Source organism: Panthera pardus, unplaced genomic scaffold (assembly GCF_024362965.1).
Source record: "Panthera pardus isolate Hobbes unplaced genomic scaffold, ASM2436296v1 HiC_scaffold_25, whole genome shotgun sequence".
NCBI classification, from domain to species: Eukaryota; Metazoa; Chordata; class Mammalia; order Carnivora; family Felidae; genus Panthera; species Panthera pardus.
This window is the reverse complement of record NW_026526821.1, coordinates 3,689,744-3,704,232: the sequence shown is the minus strand read 5'-3', so window position 1 is coordinate 3,704,232 and position 14,489 is coordinate 3,689,744. Positions and strand designations below refer to the sequence as shown.

The window sequence follows — 14,489 nt, the reverse complement described above, 5'->3', positions numbered from 1 at the left end:
AGCACTGGTGGGGACGGTCCTTAAATGAAGAGGCACATGTGCCACTGGAACACGTGGGAAATCGGGAAATGCCGGTATTGGCAGGTAACAGGTCAGAATTCAGGGAGCAAGGATGGGCAAGTGGGAAGTGAGGCCCTCAGCTACAGGGGGAAGAACGAAGGACAGAGGTACTGAGATGCAACGATACTCCGGAAAAGAGGCAAAGCCAATTAAAAGGGGCAAGTGAGGATTGTCAAGCAGCCATTTGAAATGTGCCATCCTGACGTTCAGGTTGTGGAATGAGGGGTGTGAATTAGCGGATGCAGCGAGAGGAGAGAGTTCTTTTCGACTGAAGAGCCGAGAATAGGTAAGGAAGCAAAGACAGACAAGGAAGGGAACAGGCTTAGCGGAGCAGTGGTGGCGTCAACAGCCCAGACCACGCTAGACAGCAAGCTGGAGAGACGCGACAAAGGTCGGCGCGGTAAGAAGGCTGGAAACGGAGCTTCAGAGGGGGAGCCACGACTGGCACTGGCCAGCCCACAGCTCACACTCGGGCTGGCGTCCACGTACAGTGAGTGTGGCCGCAGAGGAGGTACGCAGGGAGGTGGGTCGTCAGGCGAGCAGCCCTCATGTCTCGCAGGGCAACTCCTCCGGGCAGGATTTACTGTTGGACGGCTGTCGCGGTCTCGTGCCATAAAATGCCTGCTACCCTATCAGTAACGGAATAAAGCTAAGACGGAAAGGCTTTGCCTCTGCTTGTCCAGACTGAGAAAAGCCACTTCTAGCATGCTGCTTCAATGCTGGTAGTAGCAAAATTCTCTGCTACCATTAAAATAGTGAGTGAGGCTGCTTAATTTCATACTTCAGAGGTCTGTACAAGGATGTTTCGTCTGATCCGATGTTCGTAAAATGGGGAAATGATTCATAACATTTTATTTATAATCCTTATCCAAGTGGCACAGCATTTATTTCAACTTTAATACATTAAGTGTATTTTTATATTCTAGCAAAATATTATTATAGTGAATAGTAGGAGCTTAAAAAGTACTTGTCAAAAGAGCATGCTTAGGAGTTAAGGTATCTACCTGGAATTAAAATATTTAGAAAATACAGTAACTCTTATAGGCTGTTTAATGCCTTCTAATACAGGTGCCATAACTGAATAAATACACTCTCCAGCAGTGGGCCAGAAGTACCGACTCACACTCCGGTAAGCATCTGAAATCAGAGGCTTCTCCCCCTTCTCAGCAGGGCCAAGTTTTTATTGCATGTAGTATACTCCGAACTAGTAATACCTTATATTTAGTCCAAACTGTATTCATTTAAAAGTACATTTTCTATGGTAAGTTTTAGTTTATTAAAGAAACTAGTTTTGTGAGTATAGTTAACTCAGTAAGATTTGTCTGTCCAACATACATAGTCCTACAGAAACAAGCAAAATTCCTTTCACTATTTGGTTTTCCCAAAATTTTTCCCTAAAAAAAGAACAGTACTATATAGACAAAGGTCTTTTGAGGCTGGAGTCATGTTAGAGTGGTTCTTTCTCATCCATAAGACAATTTTTTTGGATTTGGAGGCTCCTACAAAAGTACTCTTGCCTGGGTGACATCTGTTTTTCTCTCGGTAGAGCCACTGTGGGATTTCCTGGTATACACAAAAAGGGGTAAGTGGCTACAACTAATCGCTAACACCCAGACATCACACATGAACGTTTCTTTCATGAGCCATGAATAATGACATCAGTCCTCTGCGTACGTTGAGAAGCTCCTCTTCTTGCTATAGCCGGGGAGGGGGGGGAAAAATCACACTTAGATTTTAAATGATCACTATAAAACCATCAAACGGAAAGAAAAAAGCTAGCTGTTATTAGGGATTCTTTTCAAAACAACCCCTTTCCTAAAGGTATTTTGTATCAGCGCTCATTCTGTCTAGCCCCCCAGGATCTATTGCTAGGTGTCTCCGGAGTTCAGGGCTCAACACGGATATTCTAGGCGCTCAATGTAGAGATCCGGTCTTTTAAAGCCCAAACTGCTGTTGACATTTCTTTCTAGACTGCTCCCCTCCAGACCGTCTTCGCCACAACAGTCTGCTGGGGTTCTATTAATGGAGCAAGTACACTAGTGCTCTGTGTACAGGAAGTCTTCAAGTCTACATGGAAAATGTCTGCCATCGTTGAGAGCAGTGCCTTTGGGCCCCTCCCCTCCCCGCCAAGGGTCTTTTCCCCCAGAAAGCAGCTGCTGGGCTACTAGACCTCTGGGTCAAAGTCCACTACTTCCATCCTCCAATCTAAGTTAATGGAGTCCTGCTGTCCAAGCAGACAGCGATTCTGGGGGCTCTGTCCTGGCACACCTTCTTCAGAAGGCACAGGCCTGCTGCCGGGTACAGAACAAAGAACAAAGAAGTTACGCTCTTAGCTCATGTAAACATTTCCGAACCGATACTCCCTTAGGAGGGACTCATTTAAATCACCTCTGTGACTATCGTACTCTCGACTTGCTCCCATTATTCCAGTTTAGAGAACTCAACCCACTGGGCTGAAAGCCTCTCTCCATCCCCACAGGAGAAAAGGCTGTGGGAGAAGTCGCCGCTACGAGAGACGGAAGCACGTGAACCCCAGGGGGCAGCCGACCCACCGTGTCCTTCAGAAGCTGTTCCTGCAGCACCTTCATGTCCTCCTTCATCGAGCACATCTGTAAAGCAGCATTGCACCCATGACGTTTACCGTCACATTTTCACAGCGAAGCTGTATCGATTATAGGAGTGTAAAAAAGCTTGTACCTCAGATGTAAAAACGGCGTCTTCGTAATCAGTGTTGTAGAAGACATTTTTGTCCAGTGACGCTCTCAAGTGGTGAAGCCTAGCAGAGGAAGTCACTTTTGAATTGCTATAATATTGCAATGACGTTTATATTTAAAAATTGAAAGTGTATGTAGGTCATAGTCATTAAGAATGCCACACCAACCTCTGCAGCTCACTTTTTTGATAGGCACTGTACTTCTGAAGTATCTTCTCCCCCAATTCCTACATTTAAAAATACAAAAAAATAAAACTTGCAGAATTCCTATGTTCCTATTCCTAGTTTAAATAAACTTGGCTAGATGCTGAGCATATTCTAGATGTCATACACTGTCTCAGGGTTTCCCCCATATTATCAAAGGTACTCATCATAAGCTTCAGTCTCTAAGTGTGTGTATATGAAACCTAAAACTATTGTTTTTAATGTTTAATGTTTATTTTTTGAGAGAGAGAGAGAGAGTGTGAATGGGAGACACAGAATCCAAAGCAGGCCTGCACAGGGCCCGGTGTGGGGCCCAAACTCATGCTCCATGAGATCATGACCTGAGCCAAAGTCAGACGCTTCACTGACTGAGCCACCCAGGCACCCCTAAAACAATTTTCTAAAGAACAAAATTAACAGAAGTTTTCCTGAGTGTGGCTCTTTAAAAAAAAATTCTTAAAAGCACAAACCACAAATTCCTTCTCCAAATCTTTTAAAGACTGTGAATCTTTTTCAAAATTCTCCAGCTCCTCTATGATGATGAATTGGAATTTATCGAGTTTTTTGATCCTATTAAGGAAACAAAATGAAAAAAAATTTTAAACCATAGCATTCAGAAGACTGCAAAAAAGGCTTTTAGTACAGACCTGTACTCCTGAATCTGATGGTTCATGTTGGTCAGATGTTGTTGAGCTGTTTTCCAAGACTGCTTTGCAAAATAATCCATCATTTTTTGGCGGATCTGAAAAACACATTTTTAACTTGAAAACTCTTCACAAAATAATAATTTAACCAAGACTGTTAATAACAAAGCCTTTACCATGCAAATGACTAAGAAAAACTCAGAGAAGTAAAAAATGAAAAACTTGGTGATTTAAACTGAAGTGTTAATAAAAAAGCTCAGTCAGGGCAGTGTCTGGTTCCATCAAGAAAATTCTAAGGATTGAACTGGATCATTGTTTCCATAAGGACACCACACTCTGTTTATAAAAACGCTAGTGATTATAATTCTCTTCAGGAACAAAGCCCAAATTCACACTCAGAATGACTGTCTTCCACAAAAACATATATTTGCTGGATCTAGCCAGATGCAGAACAGAACGGATACACATAAATCAGGGCGGCTTCTCTGTTTATAGGTTGTCCTTTGATAATTAAAATATACAGAATCTTATTTCAGACGAAGGACAAAGACAAGAGAGGGGCTGATGATAAAAGGTGTTTTTCCACACGGGTTAACAGGAGGCGAAGACAAGTATTCCCAGCACAGGCATGTGAGATAAAGAGGTAGGTGGAGAAAACAAGAGTTGATTGTTTTAGAAAGTATTTTTGCAAACATCACCTCACTGGAGCCTCAGTGGCTAAGGCTCCACGAGCAGTGACCTGGTAAAGCAGTGCGAGAGGATTCCTCTGGCTTCCTCCTCGACTGCAGCAACCTTGCTAGCTGTCATCTCCGCGCAACGAAAACATGAGGCACGGAAAGAAAATTGTTCAGACCAAAAGAAAAAGCACGGAAGGGTCAAAATGGTAAACTGAAAAGGAAAATAAAGAATCTAGGAAAAGAAAGACTATGGAAAATGCACAGACTTGAGAAGAGAAACCAGGCTTAGAAGACAAATCACTCCGCTTCTCACCAGTCCGTGAGGAAAAGCGAGTTCCTAAACGGGTGTGTTGTTGCCAAAGGATCAAACGAGCTGCTCGTCTAGTAGACAGGTGGCATATTATTTTATTGGGTATAAAATTGTCATTTAAAGAATGGTAACTTACATGAAATTTCCTCCTAAATTCTGTATTGAGCTTCTCACACATCATCCCCACACCTGAAATTTCACTTTCCCAGCTCTCCGCAGGAAGAGACAAGTCATTTGTTGATAACGGAGATATACTTTCAGATACTAAAAAATGGAGACAATCAGCTGAAGATATGCATTATTACAAATTTAGCCTTACTTGTCATGAGGCTGAGGACAAAAATCTTATTTTCAGATTCTATGTGTGATCTAATAATATGACATAAAAGGTAGTTAAAAATATTTTCATTTCTAAAAAATCCTCTTGGCATGGGTATTGAGGCAAAAATGTTAACGGTGAAATGGAATGGTTATTTTTTTTAACTATTTCCATGTTAATAACCAAATATTTAGTGACATACCAATGTATCTGTAAATTTACATTCTAGTAAAACGTGGTAATCAGTAATAGAATTAAAAAGAAGATTTAGGGCACAAAGACCCTTACTAACTATATTATTCACATAAAGTGAACTTGGTGATAGAGCATCATCCTTATGAGACTCATCCAAAGTGCTCTTTACAAAGGGGATTTTGTGTGTGTGTGTGTGTGTGTGTATCATTTAAGATCTCAAAAACCATCTTCCACAACTAATTGCATTTTGACACAGGCATTTGATCTACCTACCTTTATAAGTGTGATTGTCTGTGTCTTCAGTTCTGGATAGTTTTTTGGGAAGCAAGTATACTCTCCCTTCCTCCTCCTCTTCTACTACATCAGCATTACTTAGATTATCTTCTTCTATGTACATTCGTTTGCGACTAAAATGCTGTGTGGGGCCTTAGGAACAGTTAAAAAACAATAGCGCTACAATCTTGATCAAAAATAACCTAATAATTTTCTTGCTTTTATTAAAAAAGCCTTTCAGTTATTTGTTTGCATTGTTTTAGGCAGCTGTACATTAAATTCTCTCCAGCTTATTTTCAATTTGACATTAGCCACATTGAATAAATGGTATGACTTAAAATGTAATTCCTTTAGAAAGTGAAATTGCATAGTAGTTCAACAATGTTGTTTTTAAAGCAATGCTGCGACTACAAACCTGATACATGAGTAGAGTCACAAGGAATGTCGCACCGTATTTGCTCTCTTCCTTCACTAGACATAGATAGTGGAGACGCGGAATGATTTCCCTAAAACAAGTATTAGAAATTGGGGGAAAAAATTCTGTAAGTCCTCTTGGCTTCACCTTTGATCATCCTTCTCAAACCCTAAAGCAAGTCAATTTGCAATCGTCCATTCTTTTTTCAGATACTTTTGTTTAGGTCCCTTCCCAGCCCTCCTCCGCCAAGCTGTAAAATTTTGCATTTACCGTTCTGTGTCTTACAGATTATTAAAAATATTTTTGTTGATGGGCTATGGACTGTGGTAGTGGCACGAAGTTCAACCGATTCCTAAATAGTCGTGAAACCAGAAAGTCCCCATTACAAATACATGTCAGTGGCTCAGCAACTATATCTTCACTATTTGAGAACTGACAACTTCTCATTTCAAAAATTTCAACTTTTTTCCATGATCTTTAAACATGGAAATACTTTAAACATCAGATTTTCAAGTAATAACCGTTGAAAAATATTTAAAATATATTAATTGTTTAGGGCCAGTAGTCTGATTCTTATAAGAACCATCTTAGTTTAAGTCTGATGGCTATAGTGTCCTTCAAACCTCTATTGCTCCTGTATGTGATCTTCTTTGTTACGTGCAAGTTCAACTTTGATATACTGTTTTTTCCCAAACTGTGTTTCCATCTGAATAGCTGGTGGAAAATTATGTGTTTCTTATGTAAGCACCACGGAACTTATTATTTTTTCTATGCACAACAGTATTATAAATTGGAGTATGCCTGGGCTATGAATGAGCAAGACCTACAGAAACCCAGAGGAAATTAGAAAATTATTTAAAGCCCAAAACAAAACCACAACAATATTCAACCCAAACTACTTATATTTCGAGGGAATAATTCATTCGCTGCTAAAACTCAACACCCATTTATAACAAAAAGGGAAAAAGTCCTTGGACAACTACAACGTTAATTTGATAAGTATCTACCAAAAACGATGGGTTAAGTGTGTCTGCTAGTATGGCATTTATTTAACATTTCCCCAGAGGTCACAGTCACCTTAACAATAAGAAACTTAAGTATAAGGACTGGAATGGGAAATACACAAGTTATCATGAGTAACTGTCTATATCCAGAATCCAAGAGAACCTAGGCAGGGAATTATGACAAAATTAGTGAAGGTAGGTGGAGATATAAAAATCCATAGTGTTTCTATACAAAGCAAAAACATTAAAAACCCAGAAAAAAATTTTAAGGTTTTTTTTTTAGTACAGCAAAAAGAAAATCCATAAAATACAGGAATTAATTTTCTTTGTGGAAGATCTGGCATCATTTTTTGGCAATAACACCAAAATGTAGAAAGAAAAATATATGGGTGAGAAAGCACCCAGTATCAATACTAGGAAATGGCATTCTTCCCTTGAACAAAGTAATTCCAAAATTTACATGGATGATTCAAGGGCCATGAAGATTTTAAGTAAAAGAATGAGAGGGGCAGGGTTGGTGAAACAGCCTGCAAGTGTTAAAGTCTATACCAACGACAGCAATGGGGCATTAGCACAGAGACAGACTGGCCAGTCACACGGAACAGTGCCCAGCAGTTGGCCCTCCAGGTTGCCTAGGCTGTGCCCAGATTAGCATTACGAACGATGGACAAAGGAAGGCACTTCATGTATGATGCTGCACTAATGCCCGAGAAAGACTGAAAACCTAGAAGTTAAAACTAACATTTTTACAAGAAAGGAAAATATGACCATAGCTGAGGGATTTCTTGATCACAGAAAGACTCTGGTAAATTCCATTATAACAAGTTTTGTCATATGGAAATTTTTTTTCATTTAAGTGAAATTATAGCTACTGGAAAAAGAATGTTTGCACTGCACATACATAAGCAATTTAGAATATCCAGACTATTTTAAGAACTACAAGTCTATAAAAAAAAAAGTCAAACAATTAAAAATTAGCAAAAAAAGGCAATTCACAAAATGGCCAAAAAACATGAAGTACTCACTGATGTTTTTAATCGGTAAAATGCAAATCAAAGTTATACACTACACATCAGATTGGCGATCACAAACAGAACATCTGGTAACGGTTAAAACTGTAGAGAAAACTGCCACTATCACAGAGAGTGTCGGAGAGTATAAGCTGACAGAACTAATTTATATAGCAAATTTCTAATATCTCAGAGTCAACAGTCAACGGGAAACAAATGGCCGATGAATATGTAACAGCTAAAATTCTGACTAGTACAGCGTAGCCTGAAAGAAAAGTGGGCAGGGAATCCCCTACGTTTTGAGATTTGCAAGACGGGAGGGACACTGGAGGGATTAAAGGGTTCAGGGACACGAACGATGGTACAGCAAAGGACCATGGGATGGTGACCTAGTGGAAAACTGGTGTTCTGCAATTGCGAGCCTTGCGAAGGTGCTTTGGGAGTTACCCAGGAGGGGGGCTTACACCTGTCTGCTTTACATGGTGTAGCTCCACTGTTACTTGTTTGGCACACTGGAGGTTTCATAAGAGATTTGGTTAGAAAAATGTGCTCTGTGAAAACTACTAAACAGAATAAAAGGACCTTAAAATCCTGCAGAAATACAAATATTCGGTTCAAAGTGATAGGACAGAGTTTGGTTTTATCAGAGGTCTCCTATCTGGGCTGTGGGTACACTGAACTCTCGTTAATTCCATGTCCGTATATGGAGGTCCACACGTATCAAGAGAATAACGTATCTGGGTACTTACTACGTATCAGGTATTCTGCTTGTACAATCAGACTAATTTTTCACAACCCTACTGTACAGATGAGAAAACTGAGGTAGAGCGGGCTTCATTAGCTTGTAAAATGTTACACAGCTAGCAAGTATTTAAATGCAGTTCTGTCTCACTCAGAACTCTTTCAGCTATACCCAGTTATACTATCTTGGCAATCAGTTCTATAACTTTATAGAGAGACCTATAGAGAACTATAAAATTCTCCAAATTAAGCCATCTACACAACCCAAGTCAAAAGGGGATGGCAGTGGGGTGGGTTTTAAACTGGTACCGAAGTATCCACAACTTACAACTCTTCTCTGTAGGCACAGTATTTTAACCTCACTTTGACCGTAATTGATTCCTATCTTTAATGTCTTTTTACAACACTTTGAACATACCTACACGTTAGGAAGAAATGGTACACGTAACAATACACAAGAGAAGAAGAATGAAGAATTTTCCACCGTATCACTAACTCTGTTCATCTTAATATTCACTCATTCATGAACTATGTGGTTTTGATGCATAGACGAGTGAGCAGTGCCTCTGCTGAAGTGATCATTCCTTGAGAAGAGACACACTCGCTACTTCTCACGCCACCGCACCCTTCCTCCTGGACAGCTAATTAGTCTGTCAATCTCACAGAGGCCGTTCTACTTACCAGTACGTTATTCTTGTCCCACAGACCAAACCCAGAACCCTAAGTTAGGTGGACAAGCAATGTGTACTTGATTAAAATTAGAGGGAAATGATTTCCCCACTTCAGATAGATCTGATAAAGGAGGAAAATAGCGTATATTCTTACCAACAAGAAGGATCGTGGAATTGGTGAGCAACGTTCTCGTGCACATACATTTTTGTCACTGTTTTTAGGTGACTTTGCTGGACCTCCGACTCTATATTTACTGTTTAAAGATTCAGGTGATGAAGTTTTCAGATAAGGTGATATGGATTTTGTTATACAGTCATAATCCTGAGTAAAATCCTTCTCTGTTATTTTCTCTATACCTATATTGCCTCACAAAACACAGATGACAGGTATTATCATTGATGTCTGCTTTGGAAATAGTAAGATGTTAAACTCTAAGACTACAATGATTTATCAAATCCTCATCTTCTTTGTATTTAAAAAGATAAATTTCTAATAAATCAAATTTAATTTATATTAAAATCATTTGATTTGTAAGGCTTAGAAAAATATTAATGGCTCCATTTAAGATGTAAGTATAAGAACTTTCAAAAGCTCAAACAAAAATATCTATAGTATGAGCTGCACCGTAATGATCAACCTAAGCATTATCTTGAGTATTTTGACATCACAGCCAGAACTGTTATAAAGTCACAGAATTTTCTGGTTGGAGATGGCTTGGGAAATCATCTTATCTAAATCCTTCATATATAGGTGAGGAAATTCATGGCTGAAATAAGTCTTAGTATAAATGGACTCTTAGTTTTCAGATAAAATCAGGGCATGTGTGTCTCTGTTACAGTGTGCGGTTATCGGAGATGTCAGTGGTCCTGGGCGCTGAGAAAATATTCTAGTAAAGAACAAAATAGCTACTTTGAAGGAAGTATATATTAACTTATGGATACTTGGAAATGCTTTAAAATATCCTTAAAAAGAACAGAAAAAAAGTGCAAACTTATAGTTACTATATTAGAAAAGTGTGTGTGTGTGTGTGTGTGTGTGTGTGTGTGTGTACCAGAGCTCCAAAGAATATGAATTTTTCTTTGTCAGTTGTCTTTCAATAAAAGCAAACCTCAAAAATAATCCACTATGGGTCCACAGTATGACTAGGATGTTCCTTGCAGACTTTTTTGTCAATGAAATGTCAAAGAGAAAAAGTAGAAATCCCCATCATTATTTTCACATTAAATGTGTCTGGGGATTAAAAACCTAAAAGTTGATTTAAGCTTTCACATTACAATTTGTAAACATACATTAAGTATTTTCCACATTGAACCATTTGGTCTTTAACGTCCTCCCATGAAAACCTTGAGTGTCGTAGTGACACCGTTGCCATGTCTACTTAGCAAAGACTAAGTTACTAGCATTAACTAGTTCACAAAATGAAGTTTGACTACCTATAATTTTGAGGCACATATTTAAGATTAATCTTCAAACTCTGTTTTCACAGAGTTATAATAGAAACTTGTTGAATATTTAAAAGAAAAAAATGATACTGACCTCTCATGACTTCTATAGATGATGGGCTCCCAGATAAAGATACAGGAGATAAGCCAAGGCTATTATCTCTTACGGCATCTTTTAGTAGAGATGAATTTTTCCATTCTTTTGATATATCCTTCTGTGATTCGGCAGAGAAGGCTTTCTTCTGTTTCTTTGGCAGCTTTATGGTTTTGCTTCTGGAATGGATATTTTCCTCCTAATTGTATTGATAAGTTTTAAATTATACTTGAATGCAAGAAATTTATACTTGGACGCATAAAACAAATTATGCTGAAATATCAAATATCTTCTATTACTATACACGAGCACAACAGGGGCTTCAACATGAGTACTGAAGGACTTTCTGCGTGTAGAAGGCATATGACAAATTCATAGGAAAATATACATGGACTATAATATCCTAAGAAATGCAAATAAAGCACCGTAAGGAGGTTATATCCAGTTTAGGGAAACTAGAAACAGTTCCTGGATTTCATGGTACTTGACGTGCTCGGGAGGTATAGAGAAGACGGTGAGGGGAGACCCCTCCCCCACCCCCCCCCCCCCGACAGGGTGCAGGGACTGGAGCTGCACAGTCTAGTGTGGGAGTCCCAGGTTAGCCCATCTGGCTGTTTCAGCTCTGAGCATACACCGGGGAGCAGGGGAAATGAGATTGCAAAGGTATTCTGCTGCACTGACCACATAGAGACTGTCAGCGTTTTTCTTTGAAGAGGGAGATGACGACAGGGAGCTTGGGAAGACTCATCTGACTACATGGAGAGTAAATTAAAGTAAGAAGTGATAGAAAATGCAGACGTAAGTTATGAAGTCCTTAAAGTCTTCCAAGTAAAGAATAACAAGGTTACAAACAAAGGGAGGTACAACTTTAATTATGTGCCATCAGTCAGAACAGTGTAATGATCAGACCTACCTTCAGTGCCAGACTCTTTGGGTTCAAACCTTTGTTTTACCACCTCCTAGCTGTGTGACCTTGGGCAAGTTCCTTCATCTCTCTGAGCCTCAATTTCTCATTTGTAAAATGAGATGTCAATAATAGTACTAGTCACCTATGGTACTTAAGAGATTTTAAGAAGTTAAATCTATAAAGTACTTAGAATAGCACCTGGCAAACTATAAGCACTATTTTTCTTTTTTTCTTTTTTGACTTTGTTAAAAAAGCTTTCAAGCACAGACGGCTGGGGATATGTCTGTAACATTAAGAGACAGAAAGAAGTCAAGGATAGACACAGGTGGGCAGTGTGTGGGAAGAACCTCAGATCTAGTATTTTTGCTTCCATTCAACAGAAAGAGTCACAGCTTTCCAACAGTCTGCACTTTTCTGACGTATAATTTGGAAAAATTCAAGCCCTTTTCTAATTCAAAAATGTTATCTTAAAGTTCTAATTTTACTAGAGTCAAACATCTGTTTTGTAACACTAATGCCAACTTATCACACATTTTAACATACTGCGTAAAGATCAATTTTTAGCATATAACATTTCTCATATAGAAGGTTCAATCTTAAAATGTGACAAATTCGACATTTCTGTAAAAATACATTCTCTATTTAGTATTTTAACAGGCTTTTTAGAAATTTTTAATCTGAATTATATCTATTTACTTACCTTGACTAGCAATTTCTCTTTAAATGAATGTGAAAATTCTTGTTCACTCTCTGATTCTGAATTTGAGAGATCTTTGTAATTTTTTTTGGTTTTTGCCGCTCTTCGTGGAAGTCTGGTTCTCCCATCTGGAACTGTCTCCTCTACCTTTTTGGTGGTGTTTTTGTTGGGTGTCTTTAGGAGAAAAATTTTTGAATTAGTAGGTCAATATGTGAGATGTAAGAAATACAAGCTATTTGCTATAAACTTGGCCCTGTGACAATACATAAAATATTTGTATTTTATAAAATTCCTGATTAATATTTTAAAAATACTGGATTTTATCCTTCCGTCCAAATAACTTCCCCATCACCTTTTTTATTCCTATCACCAAAGCTCTGCGGGGTCTGGTATATCTATTACCTAACTTACATAAAAAAGAGAAAGAGAGGAAAAAAGAGGAACAGCTATAGGTACTAGAATCACAAAATAAAATAGACCTAAAACAGGCCAACATGATTCAAAAAGGCAGAAAGTAAGAGTATGCATGCAAAGGCTAGAACAATTATGGAGAAACAAGTAACAACAAGGATAAAATTATAACATGAAAAATGAGGTTTTCTACATGCTAGGAGAAAAATAATTTTCAAGGGATGTTTGAACACCAACGTCTTGGTTTTACCATTTTAGATCTTGGTTGTCCCCTTTCCAACGATGGTCCTGCAATGCAAGAAAATAAAGTTACATTTTTCAAATAGATTAGAACTGGTATTAAAATTTATTAGAATATTTCTGCATAGAAGTTAAAATCATAACAAGAATACATATTTAAATTCATTCAAAAATTTGAATTTCGAGATGATTGGAGGCTAAACTGACATCGATAGCTTTGTAGTGTTTGGTAGGATATAAACGACCAATTTCTTTTCTCCTTTACACTATGAAACTTCTTCAACATGCGTGAGAAGAGGGAATGTGAGTTATAAAGTGAACACCTATGCATCTATCAATTTAAAAGCTAGATTATGGATAATGATGTTATCTATTTATGTGTACTCTCTCTGAGGCTCAATATCCCCTCTGCCAAAAGGGAGTATTTTCATTATCGTGAATTGTTTCTCATTCATTTGGTCTTAAAAAAAATAATAAAGTTTTACTTCACAGATATGTATCCCTAAACAATATAATGAACTTTATAAAACAGTATCCTCTCCTATGTAATATTCTACGGTGTGCTTTATTTTTCGCCCCTCATTGTTTCTAAGATTCATGCATATTTCCTGAGAGTAGCTTTAGTCCCTATTCCTTTTTTTGCCTTTCGGGCACAATCAACTTTCTGAATATTCTCTGAAGCCTAAGAAATGGGACTATCCGAGCCAAGGAAGCAATGAAGTTCTGGGAGAAAGGTCTTCCAATCCTGGCGATAAGCCAGTCCCTACATATGACTTGCAGACATGCAGCCGTTTAAACAAAACCATTCACTCAGAAGTCCAGTTTTTTTTTTAAAGTCTGTACTGATCACAGTACTCTAACCTTGAGTGTCTCAAGATGTTACAAATGAGTATAAACTCCCTGAGAGCATGTGACTTTTATCAGCTCCTGGCTGATACCACGCCGCTGCCCAGAGCAGGTGCGGTGCATCTTTCGGCCTCTTCTCACAGGTCCTGTCTGGGCTCTGGCCACCCCCCACCCCCCACCCCCACTGCACTCCCCGCACCAGCACATGCTGCTGTCTCAGACTTCTCTCTCTCTCTCTCTCTCTCTCTCTCTCTCGTATTAAGATGATTCTGCTGCTTCTCGTCTTGGCGGAGATGACAGGCCTCATCTCTTTTCAAGATTCAGCCTCATTCACCAATACGTGCCAAGCTTCATTTCCAGGTTTTTGTTTTTACTTCTGTTTACGCCGTCATGCACCCCACCCCCCACATACACAGAGGCTACTATTGGTTATATTTATCCTGACATAAAGTAAAGGCTGGTTCTCTTAAATATCAACTTAAAAGGTCTTATTTTAAAAATGGAGGGGCGCCTGGGTGGCGCAGTCGGTTAAGCGTCCGACTTCAGCCAGGTCACGATCTCACGGTCCGTGAGTTCGAGCCCCGCGTCGGGCTCTGGGCTGATGGCTCGGAGCCT

General features: G+C 38.9%; 1 protein-coding gene across 1 annotated transcript in view; it reads right to left on the bottom strand.

Moving 5' to 3' along the window:
* Window positions 1-1,308: 1,308 nt before the first annotated feature.
* Window positions 1,309-14,489, bottom strand: part of SYCP2 (synaptonemal complex protein 2) — a gene marked incomplete at its 5' end in the record, with an annotated part of 58,372 nt that continues 45,191 nt past the window's right edge. The window contains 13 exons of the mRNA XM_019426388.2: window positions 1,309-1,755; window positions 2,613-2,669; window positions 2,758-2,836; window positions 2,942-3,000; window positions 3,448-3,547; window positions 3,625-3,719; window positions 4,745-4,872; window positions 5,396-5,548; window positions 5,811-5,901; window positions 9,391-9,593; window positions 10,774-10,972; window positions 12,381-12,551; window positions 13,039-13,076. Of these exons, the coding sequence (XP_019281933.2) occupies window positions 1,678-1,755; window positions 2,613-2,669; window positions 2,758-2,836; window positions 2,942-3,000; window positions 3,448-3,547; window positions 3,625-3,719; window positions 4,745-4,872; window positions 5,396-5,548; window positions 5,811-5,901; window positions 9,391-9,593; window positions 10,774-10,972; window positions 12,381-12,551; window positions 13,039-13,076 (1,451 nt within the window). The remainder of the gene's footprint in view (window positions 1,756-2,612; window positions 2,670-2,757; window positions 2,837-2,941; window positions 3,001-3,447; window positions 3,548-3,624; window positions 3,720-4,744; window positions 4,873-5,395; window positions 5,549-5,810; window positions 5,902-9,390; window positions 9,594-10,773; window positions 10,973-12,380; window positions 12,552-13,038; window positions 13,077-14,489) is intronic.